The sequence below is a fragment of the Talpa europaea genome, assembly GCF_964194135.1.
Source record: "Talpa europaea genome assembly, chromosome: 10".
NCBI lineage: Eukaryota > Metazoa > Chordata > Mammalia > Eulipotyphla > Talpidae > Talpa > Talpa europaea.
Genome location: NC_140077.1, coordinates 105902686 through 105915369, shown reverse-complemented (window position 1 = coordinate 105915369; position 12684 = coordinate 105902686). Strand labels below are relative to the sequence as shown.

Sequence of the window (12684 nt, the reverse complement as noted above, 5' to 3'; positions counted from 1 at the left end):
GGTTCGATCCCCGGCTGCTCCCCGGCCACCGGAGGAGGGTCCCACATGGCGCGCAGACCTCTCCTGCGACCCGCTGCTCCCCTCAGCAGTGTACTTCGGTCCTTCTGCCTGCTCTGCTCCCCGCTCTGGCTCTGGTGAATTCTCTCACCCTCCCGCGCTTCTGACTGTACCCAGTGCATGTATAAACAAAACAAACAAACAAATAAATTAAAAAAAAAAAAACATGCCTCTATAAAAAAAAAAAAAAGAACCGCACTATGAAGCAATTCACAGCCTCTGCAGCACAAGATTGATCCCTGGCCGGCCAGGGAGAAACACACATGGCGAGGCAGACCTCTCCTGTCTCGTCCACTGCTCCCCTCAGCAGTGTATTTCAGTCAGTCTGCCAGTTCTGTTTCCCACTCTGTCTCTGGTGGATCCTCTCACCACCCCCCATCTCGGCCTGTACCCCAGGTCTTGTATGCATAAAAAAATAAATCTTTAAAAAAAATTTAAAAAACAGATTGTATAATAAAATAAAAACAATAGTGACAAAATACTTGAGAAGACCCTTCAAACTGAATACGACATACCAAAGGGTAGCAAGCAACACAAGGTTGAAAGTCACTGGCCTACAAGAAGAAGTCTAAAATTCTTAAGATTTAAAGTACAAAGCTCTTTAATAATACATGCCTACTAGAATGAAAACTTCACCAGGGCAAGGATGTGAATTAGGTGTGAATATGTGAAAGATGGATGCAGGTGACCTGTAACATGCCTGAGCCCACAGCTATGTCTGGCAAGTAGTAGGTAGTCAATAAATAATTATCAGATGACCATTCCAATTTTATTTCCCACTACTCATGCCATCACACATTATACTTTACAACACCCAATTACTTGCAATTTGCTGAAGCTGGAGTAATATTTGGGGCTTAAGTGCCTTCATATATTGTTATTTCTTCAACAGAATAAACAACTTCAAACATGGTTGCAAGAATGTACGTATGCTCACATTTAATACATGAATGAATTTAAAATCCAGAAATAATATTTAAAATATCATAAGTAGATAACATTCTATATGAATGTTGAAAACTTACCAGGGACTGATAAATTCCCACTTTCACACCCAGTTTCCTTAACTGACTGGCTCCGTCTTTCATTTTGGGGTTCCAAAATGTCTCTGTACTTTGAGACCATGAGAACAGAGATAAAGTATACAACTGCCAAAGCTAAAAACTGAGCTTGTTTACTATCCTCCTAGAAAAAAGAGAAGTAGTTGATTATGCTACTATTCAGTAACGTGCTTTTATATTATTTTACATAGTAATATTCAAATATAAAAATGTTCATAACTCTTTCAATATACACAAAAAATAAATTAACCTGAGGAAAGATTAGTTAAAATGCTTTGTGAATCACAGAAGGTGACTCATCTTTTAAAATAAAGTAACTCAATCTGAAGAAATATGTCCTAATAAAAAGAGTAACCACATGCAATGTGAGGAATAAACATATGCCCCTAAATCATATACAAGAAAGCAAATCAACATTACCTTAATAACAAATAATAAAATTTCTAAAAAATAAAAATGAAATTGTTATGAAAGGGGAAAAATATTACTGAAATAGCAATTATCATTACATATAAACAATTATTTTTACTTCTAATCAAGAATTAAAATATATTCAAAAATCACAGTAACAATTTTTCCTAAGACATTCAAGAGAAAAAAACTATATGATACAAAAGAATTCTCAAGAGTAGTTTAAATAGTACATAAAACTAAGTGGAAAAATTAAAAATACAGTGTCTGAAAGAAAGAAAAAGAAAACTAGACAAACTGCCAGAAAAGGTCTGGGCTTCATCCTACCTCCACATAACACCTACATCTCTGCCTTTTCAGCTAGTCAAGTTCTTGCACATATTACTATTCTGATAACTTTTCAAAATAGTTTTGGGCGTAATTTAAAGAAACAACTCAAACTTGTCCATCAAATTACAGATAAATTTAGGGTAAGCAAAACAAAGAACACTGTTGCCTAGCACATAAATAAATGAAAACTAATGATATAAATGAGAATAAAAGCTAGAACTAACTAGTGTCAAAAATTCCAGATACAATCAATTTCAAGGGAAAATGAAGTACCAACCAGGTTCTGCCTGAACAGATCCACTTGATTAGATGTATTTTTAATCTAACTGGAATCTATGCAATTTTAAGTTTCAGGTGTAAGACCTTACTACTTGATGAAAGGTATATGTACTTTTTTTTATTAACCATTCCAAAATCGTCTTTGGACATGTCCAGAGAAATAATAACTAGTGCTAATGATATCCACGTTTAAAAATTAGGCAAATAACTTACTAGGTCTTAACTTTTTAATCTACTATAAATTATTTGTGCTTACCTAAATCCTTAGCTCATTTTATTCTATGTTTATTAACTATAATATGAAGTTTATGGCTGATTTCTGTGCAAATGAAAAATATCCCGTAGATTCTTAAGTTTAAGTCCAAACTGCTGAAATAAATTTGTTTTCAATTGTAGCCTGTCATTTATTAAATACTTACTATAAGTCAGTCACTGCTATGTACTTATACATATTTACACTTTTGAACAGGATGAGAGCAAGAGAAGTTAAATAATTTACCTAAGGGAATATGGAAAGTGAAAAATCAAACCTGAACTCAGATTAAAAACCTTTGTTCTTAACCTCAGAGAGAGCTTCCATATGATCCAGCAATTCCACTCCTAGGGATTTACCCAAAGGACACAGAAACATTAATTCAAAAGAGGACCTGCACCCTATGTTTATAGCAGCACTATTTACAATAGCTAAGCTTTGGAAACAACCCAAATGCCCCAAAATAAATGACTGGATCAAAGATGTGGTACATATACATGATGGAATATTACTCAGCAATCAAAAAAGATAAACTCATGCAATTTGTAGCAACATGGACGGAGCTGGAAGGGATCATGCTCAGCAAAATAAACCAGAAAGGAAAAACAAAAAATACAGGATGGTCTCACTCATAGCAGGAATTTAGAAAACCTAAGTAAGGGACCAGGAAAAAGACTAAATATAATAAAGAAAAAATCAAAATCAACAAGCGACTATAAACCAGACACACACAATGGGGGTATGAGGGGTGGGGAGAGAGGAGAGGAGGGATTAGGGTCAAAACAAGGGGGGTGGAATTATATGGGGAATACAACCAAAATGAAAATGCATTATGCAAAAATGAAAAATGATGTAAGAATTATATAAAATAAAATATTAAAAATTAATTAATTAAATTAAATTTTAAAAAGTCTTTATGCTAGAAGAGGCTCTGTGATTTAGTTTCAGATTACAGTCTTTTCTCTTTTGTAAAATTCATATAAATTGATTACATAATTCTTTTTTTTTTTAAGATTTATTTATCTATACAAGCACTGGGTACAGTCAGAAGCGCAGGAGGGTAAGAGAATTCACCAGAGCCAGAGCAGGGAACAGAACAGGCAGAGTGATGAAGTATGAAGTACACTGCTGAGGGGAGCAGCCGGCGCAGCAGAAGAGGTCTGTCGCGCCATGTGGGAGGAGGCCGGGGATCAAACGGGTGCTTCAGAGGTTGTGGGCAGCTTCGCAGCCCAGTGCTCAACCGCTGCACCACTGGGGAGGCCCTACAAAATTCTTTATAATAAAATTTTTAAGAAGTAAAAGCATTTGTTACTTTCAATATAACATGGTAGACATGGAAAAACACTCTAATTCCATATGCAAATATCATATACAATAACTGGTTAGAAGTTCCATACAGCCAAGTTATATTGAATCAGGGTGAAGAGTTCTGATTTCATTTTAAATGGAAGTCATTAGAGAATTTTATAGGGAAAGAATTTTCATCTATTCTAGATATTGAAAGATCATTCCAGGTAATACAAAGTTCTGGTGCAACAGACTCAAGTAAGTACCTGCTCAGGAAAGAAAACAGAAAAAGAAGGGGCAATACTTGGGAATGTTTCAGAATAGTCAGTGTGTTCTGAAGAAAACAAAAGCTGATGACTTCTTAATTAAAATAATAATCAGTTATCAGAAAACATGATGTTTAGGAAGACAGTATGGCCTAATAGTCAAGATAAAAATTTCAAGAATCAAACCCCCTAGGTAACCCACTTCAACACTTACTACTTGTATAATTAGATTATTCAACCTAATACTGCTGTCTTTCTCTAAGGATCATTGTGTGAATCAAATGAGGTAATACAAGGAGCATACAATGCCGCACTAAATACACAAAAAGTATTCAATAATCACTAACTATAGTTGATAATTAGCTATTACTACTATCTACACATGATATGTATGTATAAAAATCTAGAAAGAACTCAAGAGAGGACTGAGCTGTTACAGAAAGAGAAAATTAAAACCTGAACTTATAATGTTCACTAAAAAGGTATATATAATATAGATCATCCAGCACTTAATATGCAATAAATGTTCAATAATTGTTAACTAATGATAATACTCCAAATTCTGGTGAACAGGATTACAAATGATTTTTATTTTCATCTTTGTTTTCTTAGATATCTTTATAACAGCCACATGAAAATCAGCCATATTATACATCAAAATCAGCTAAGACGAAAATATTTTCATCTTTAAATATTAAAAACACCATGCACAATATTTCATCATGCACCATGTTTACAATCCCTTGAGGGAAAAAATAGCTAATATTCAGAAAAGTAATAGGCCATTCAGAATATACACATGTCATTACATTCAGAGTGTAGACTCTGGAGTTAGGACTGCTAGGTTTGAATTCTATCATTTACTAGCTCTATTAGCTTGAACAAATTACTCAAGATCGCTGCCTCTGATTGTTCATTTATAAACCAAACTTAAGAACTTGTTGGACTCAATGAGTGCATATAAAGCACTTACAAACTTCCTATGTAATGTGTGTTTCTTCTTAGTATCATTACTCTGATACATTAACTCCACAATAATAGTTATTCCCAATATCCTAAGGTTCTAAAATCACTATCAAAAGAATTGGTTTCTAGGTCCTCCTATCTATACTACACAATTTTATATCATTTCTATTCTCAATACTTTTGGCCAAGGAGGATATATATATATATATATATATATATATATATATATAAAATATATCAGCTAATAAAGTACTGAAAGAAACACTGTAACTTACTATGTCTCTGAAGACAACAGCCCTAAGTCGACTGATATCCATGTCTTGTAGGAGTCTGTCAAGATCTCTTACTGGAGATATACCACCAGTTACAATGTCCACAGGACTCTATTGAAGACCAAAAATATGTAAATACACACACACATTACACAGGTATTTTAAAAAATAGCATTTAAAAAAACAGAAAAACAAAGCTATAACATTACTATTCCCAGTTCATCTTTTCTAGTTCTTTCTCCCTTCATTTTTAGGTGTGGGGTGGGAGAGAAGGAGCCGGTGAAGAAGGCATCATGCAGGAAAAAAACAAACTGCATGCTAATTCGCCAAATACGTGAAATACAAATTTATATGAAGGAAAATGTATCATAGATATAAGAAAACATTGGGAAAAGGAGACAAGATTAAGTGTAAACATAACTTTACTATATAATTAAACACAAATATTTCATTGTTATGTCCACAGACTAATAACTATTATAGGTCTTCTGGCAGATTTATGTATGTTGAAAAACTACTTCATTCAAAATCTTAATCACAAGAATATTTTTTTCATTTAATTATTCTGTATGCTTACCTTGGCTGCAGATTTTCCCATGGAAATCAGGCTGTGTATTGTTTTCTGACTTTTCGCTGTATCCCCTCTTATTTTCAGTTGTGAATACTGCTGACACTCTAAGCAATTCCTTACTGCCACTGCACACACTGCAAATTATTTTAAGGAAAATATTCGGTAAGAAAAGAAAATCATACAGGATTATGGAGCTGACAAAAATCTTGTACACAATACAATTTATATAATATTTCATTCAAAACAAATTACCTTCAGCAAATTCTTAAAATGTCCCTGAACTTTATCACCTACTGTTTGTATTCTGACTTTGATAGCTATCTGTTAGGATCCCCTATTATTCAGGAATCTTAGCTTTCACCTAGCTACTCAGAATGATATTTTATTAAGTAAAAGAAAAAAATAAAGAATTGAAAGAAAGATGTTAAAAGAGAGAGAGATGAAGTCACATTGCCAGGGACTGACTTAGGGTAATTACCTTCATTAAAAAGTAAAATAGTTAAAATGGAAACTTGCATTTTTTTATATTGAATCATTACAAGATGGTATTAGGAGAGACTATAGTATTTATAACAAGTATTTATGGCATCTACCTTACTGGCTTTCATCAAAACAGCTTAAGGACAAAAAAGGAGGTTGTGATTAACATACAGTCCAAAATTACCTCTCTACAGGTCCCACCATTTTGGCAGTTACTTGCATTACTTGGAAATTCATTTTGAATTTTAAACAATGAATTCGGTAATGCACAAATGACTATGAATTGATATTGTTGTATATAATCATCTCAGTTCCCAAGCAAATCAGTAGTATTTAGGGTATGTGATCTAAAGAGTAGGAAAGCAACTTAGGAACAAAAGAGCAAATGTAAATGGAAAGCTAAAGTACTACCAGGCTATCAAATGGCTAGCAGACAGAGAAGGGAAAGTAGTCAGAAAGCAGAAAGGTGCCAATGGGGAGGGGGAGAGGAGGGGCAAGAGGAGAGGGATGAAAGACAAAGTCAGAGGCTAAAAGGAAGGAAAGGGAGAGTGAGGAGAGAGAACATGGAACACAGCTGTGTGGATTTGGAATCAGCACCCAAAAAGAATTTTTGTACTAACCTCCTCACAGGTAAACTCAATTTTCTATCTGCATTACAATTTAAAAACTACACCTGATTGTCAACTGGTCTCAGTAAAACAGGTTACTCTTATTGTTGCCTTCCTACCATCTCACCTCTAAGCTCAAAAAAGAACAGGAATGAGGAAAGGAGGCATCAAATATTTGTATTATTTACCAAGCTTACTATGCTCTATTAAGTGATCCTGGACCAATCATTTCCTAGGCCTCATTTCCATATATAAGATGATGCTAGGGAAAACTGAATTATCTCCGTGATTCCCTCTACAGCTACAAAGACAGGACAGAGTATTTCACTAGCTTCTGAATCTAGTAACTCTAGAGTATTATGAAGTAATGCTAGTGTGTCTTATACTTCTAAGAAAATCTTTCTAGGAAAGTTTAAAATAGGGCATATCCAAAAGCAATGAAGACTAAATATTTTAATTATGTTACTAACAGAAAGTCTACAGAAATAGAAGAGAAAGGTAGGAACACTAAAAACTATGCTCAAATTCCAACTTCCCCAGTATAATTTTTGAATTTTCAGTAAGTCCCCTACATGTCTATGATCTCAAATTTCCTTATAAATAAAAGGGGGAAATGATTGCTGACTCATTGTAAAAAATAAAAAATAATGATAAGTGACCACAGTCAATAAATAAAAGCTTCTGTTGTGTTATTCTCACGACTGAAATTTCTTTTTTTTTTTTTGAAAGATTTATTTTTATTTATACAAGAGCTGGGGTATAGGCCAGATGCACGAGAGGGTGAGAGGATTCATTATAATTCATTATACCCAAAAAGTCTAAGCACATATATATCATTTTACATAACAAATTTTCTTGCTAAATATCGGAAACTATTACATTAGATTTTCCACTGCTGATGTTACCATAAGTGCCTTAGTTCTGACCCATCCTCTCATGGCCATGGTTCACTTCCATTTCTTGGTCTCTCTCTCTCCACCTACTTCTCTCCACTTAAGCAAATCATGAGCAAACTCATGGTAGTAACAACTGGATACAGGAAACCTTCCTTACACGGAAGAAAAAAATTGTTTGCTTCACCCACGAAAGCTCAGATACCGCAAAATATCTTTACGTGGATTTTACCTTTTACCCAGGAAGAACTGACTTCAGAGAACGGAGATTTTATATTTATTAAGCTTTAACAAATTACTACAGTTTATTTAACAAAGACTGCATCTGAATGGTGGCGTTTTAGAACCTTGTTACTGTAGTGTTTGTACAAGGAACAGCATCAAAACTACCTGGGACTTAATAGAAAGATAACTGTCAAGCCTCATCGCAGATTTATATAATCAAATTTGCATTTTAACAAGATTCCTCTGGTGATTGATGTGTGTGAATCATCTGAAAATTTGAAAAACTTTCAAGTAAAAAAAAGAAAGACTGGGAAGGAGGTGTAATACTGATCAGAATCAACTTAGTAGATGTTTCAAAACAAATCCATGTCCTCCATCCAAAGTCACACTACTACTATAGCACAGGACATAATCGTTTACTCTTTGGAGGTTAAAACACAGCAAAATGGAAGGCACTGTGTTAAGCGAAATAAGCCAGAAGGAGAAAGATAAATACCAGATGGTTTCACTTATATGTGTAATATAGAGAAACCAAACAAAGGTTCAGACAAAGACAAACTGTAAAACCAACTTTTGAAAGCTGACCATAGGTCAGCTCCCAAAGAAGGGAGGAGGTAGGGAAGGGAGAGAGCACAATGGACTGTGGTGGAGGGCTACCAAAGGCGCCGTGGCTGCAGGAGAGATACAGTGACCACACCTGAGGGGAGAAATCCTATACCGTCAAAATTTAACAAGGACATAAAAAACAATCGAACTTCATTAGAAAAATGAAATTAAATAAATAGCAGCAAATGGCAAACTGCCTACCACGTATTTTCCTACTAACAGGAGAAACATAATTTTGAATTTAGCATGGTTGGGTTACCAAAAATTGTTAAAGAAAATTCCTAACTAGTGGGTTTTAACAACTCACCTAGTCGGAGACACTGCCGCAAAATTCCTCCAGATGACATATTTTTTTCAGCTTCAATTTCAGTAAAGCCTAGAGAACTTGCAAATATAAGCACATCCACAAGGCTGATTAACCTCTGCAAAAATGTCACAGAGGCTTCTATTGAAAGGCCTTGAGTAGGTTCAATATTCTCCAGTTCATGCTGAAAGGAATAAGTTTAACATTTACATCTATATACTAATAAAAATCTAATTCTATTAGATACATTTCCCAAATTTCTAAATTTTATTAAAAGCCAGGCTTTCAGAAATCTAGTTCAACTGAATGATTTCCTTATCATTTCACCTAAAAAAAGGCAATAGAAACATACAGGTGAAAGCTCATCAATCATATTCTTCACTAGCTGACTCATCCCTAAGAAAAAAACACTCTTTTTTTGTCCTTTCATTCCCAAAACAGATTCTATGGTCCTTTCAGGCAATTATACAAAATCATGTTGCTTTTGATTTACATTATCTACAATGAACATTACAACTATATTCAAGTTCTAATCAGTAAGGATGCATAACAGACATGTTTTCACACCAATTTTATATAGTGGTAAAGTTCTTAAAGTTCTTACTGTAGCCGACGTAGCAGCTGAAAGCAATGGCAGTATACCCCCACAAGCCATGACCATGTTGTCCATCACTTGAGAGATGAGATGAATTGTGTTGTGTACAAAGATGACATTATCACTGCTATTCACAAAGTCCATAACTGTCTTTGTTGAATGGCTGTCCAAAGATAAATGATGTTTACTGATAAAGCTAAAGAAAGGAAATCACAGTTTTCCTACTTAAGGGGAGAGAGGATAAGAATGTGCTCTTGCTTTATCTGGAAAGCTGAAGAAAGATAATGAGGAAGCAGGCATTTGGGGGTGTATAGCCTCAGAAGTAGTAGAGCATTCCTTATCAGTAGTTACTATACATGCCCTTTCTCAAGCTGAATTATAAATACTATACATCTTATACTTGATATCAAAAGGTGAACTAAATTATTCTCAAATGGGGAAAAAATCAGAAGTCATGAGGCACAAATTAAGAGGTAAATTATTACTAAATAAGGTATTAAAAATTAATTTTTTATTAATGTATTCTCAGGTAATGTTTTAGGATAGTTTTAAACAGAATAACAACATACCAATAATAAGCATATTAAGCATTTTTAAAACCATAAAACAGTAGAAGATAATCTGAAGCATACAGTTTTTTATATTAAATATACACTGAAAAATTGGATGTTATAGTTGAATCCAAATTTTTTTAGTACTGCTAGTAATAAACCTACTTGGCTGACTTACCTTTAGGTGAATTCCAAACATAGAAAATACACTGTTTTAAATCCATGGCAGATCTTTTAGAAGAAAAAGCTCTTACTTTCAAGTTTTTGTAACACACACAGGGTAGTTCACTTTTATAATAGACAGTAAAATTCACAAAACCCCACCATAGAAATAACTTCTACTTTTTAAACAAATTTATGAAATCAACTGCAAATGTTAATTCTGCAGGGTTAAATTTCTTAGAAAACAAAGATTAAAGTTTATACACATCTTCTGTAGTAAGCATATGAACAAACCTTCTCCACATTTGTATATCTGTTTCTATTGAAAATAACAGATCAGTGAGCAAACGCTGGTGTGTATGAGACCACTTGAACTCGGGAATACGGAACATAGAAGATCTGGAATCCCTTCTTTGTCCATTAATTGCATCTGACGCTACTCCCTGGCCTGGCCGCTCCTGCTGCCTTGACATCTATGCAGAAAATAAAAAGAGTAATAAAATAAATTCAACTTCAATAGAAGGCATTAATAAATAATTTAACAGTTTCCATGCAATTCACTTAAATACATTTTAAGATACTAAAGAACTAAATTAGGGGGAAATTATCACTGAGTAATAACTAATACCTTAATACATTCAAAGTAAAGTTATCACAAATGCTAAAGTGCAAAATTCAACAGTAATTACCTTGGAACCATCTTATTACTCCACCAGCTAATGTAGCAGTTTATAAAGGAATCAACCAAACAGGAAGAAGAGGGCTAGAAGCACAAGAGTTGAATAATGTGGAAAATGACATTCATTTCCTCATGAATCACTGTGAGATACTGGCAAGCAGAAAGTTGTGCTTCAAGGTCCCTTTAAGACTCTTGCCTCTCACAAAGTAAGCAGACCTCATGGAACAACACTTGAAACCACAGGCTGTGTATTTAAAGTTATACACTGCAGCGGATTCTACAGGAAGGTAGCCCCAGATTTTGTTGGAAAAATAATGCACTATGACTGGGTTATCAAATAAAGAAAAAAAGGCAAGTATTTCCAAGGATTCCTTAATAGACTAAAATTATGCCAACCCTCAAATATGAAAGTAGCAACTTTTGGAGATGCTATGGTGAAAGTAATAAAAGTTGCCTTTAATGAACTTATAATAAAAGTTGAACCCTATGCTAAAACTAATCCTTACATTCATTACCTTTATGTAGTTACAAATAGGATACAAATCACATTCCAAAATGAAATAAGCTGTAAGTCTATATACTTCCTCTATTTTAACTCAATGCAACTCAAGACAGCAATAAATATATTCACCTCTAGCACAGGCTGATGAGGTTGAGATGCTTCCACATTTGTGCTGGCCTTCAATTCCAGTCTCTCAGTATCTGTAGCAACACTGGAAACATCCAATTTAGCAATCCTCTTCTCAGAGGTAGTAGGAGATTCAGAATTACTACCATGAGAATTACTACTTGATTGGTTTTCTCCAGTCCTTTTCTTCCCTTCCTCAAGCATCTGACCAACTTCTGATTGTACAGTTGTCTGGGAAGCCGTAATGTCTGGTGAGGTAGTTGAAGATCCTGATGCTGTCATAGTCAAGACTCCACAATCTTTAGAATCTTGGGTTTCAGTATCCATTTGCTTCTTACTAATGGGTTCTTCCACTTCAAGTATTAATTTGTGTTCATTACTGAACACGTCCAGTCTTTCACTGACTTCAGATGCAGCTGGAGACAAACTATTATCCTGGAGTTCTGTGGGTAAACTGATTTCCTCAGTAGGACTACTTTCCACCTTCAGTTCTACATAATCATCATCATCTTCTTCCTCTGCTATAGACTTATCCAAAAATTCTGGCACCTCTGAAGCATCCTCTTCTGAAGGAGAACTTATAGAAGCAGTTATTTCACTGACAGTCATTATATCTTTGTCAGTTGTTTTAAAAGAATTGGAGGAAATAGTGACAGATTCTATTATGTCAGAAGATGCTTCTAAATCACCTGTATTCACTGTTTCCTTCATTGGTGTTTCTTCTAAAGCAATTTCATCCATTAACTCCTGATTTTTGTGTCCAGTTTTCTCTTCTTCATCCAAGGTTGTAGGAGTTTGCAGTTCATTGTTGGGTGCAGATTCTACTGAAGTTGTGTTCTCAATACTTGACTTTTCATCACTGTTTCTGGCCATGTGAGGAGACACAGGAGAATTCTTCACATCTGACTGCTGAGATCCTTCTGAAATGTCAACATCCCCACTACTACTAGCAACAGCTTGAACCAGGCTTGAAGAACACTGTCCTGCTTCTTCATCAATTTTTCCCTGGTGTTCCCTAAACACATTAGCAAGGTTCTCTTTGTGTATTTCAAAAGTGACCTAGATGAAAAACATACAATTAGTCCAAATATACCTCCAAAAAGGAAAGAAACTAAACATACACGATATAAAATTAAAATATTTTAAAAAATTTTCCAAGTGCATGACATATAATATACTAAAATAATTTTATCTCATTTC

The 12684-nt window shown here is 34.4% G+C and overlaps 1 protein-coding gene across 3 annotated transcripts in view; it reads right to left on the bottom strand.

Moving 5' to 3' along the window:
• Nucleotides 1–12684, bottom strand: part of LRBA (LPS responsive beige-like anchor protein) — a gene marked incomplete at both ends in the record, with an annotated part of 477161 nt that overhangs the window by 369711 nt on the left and 94766 nt on the right. For all 3 annotated transcript variants that reach the window (XM_084246225.1, XM_084246226.1, XM_084246227.1), the window contains 7 exons: nt 1083–1242; nt 5186–5293; nt 5760–5887; nt 8873–9053; nt 9474–9627; nt 10472–10650; nt 11488–12543. In XM_084246225.1, the coding sequence (XP_084102351.1) occupies nt 1083–1242; nt 5186–5293; nt 5760–5887; nt 8873–9053; nt 9474–9627; nt 10472–10650; nt 11488–12543 (1966 nt within the window). The remainder of the gene's footprint in view (nt 1–1082; nt 1243–5185; nt 5294–5759; nt 5888–8872; nt 9054–9473; nt 9628–10471; nt 10651–11487; nt 12544–12684) is intronic.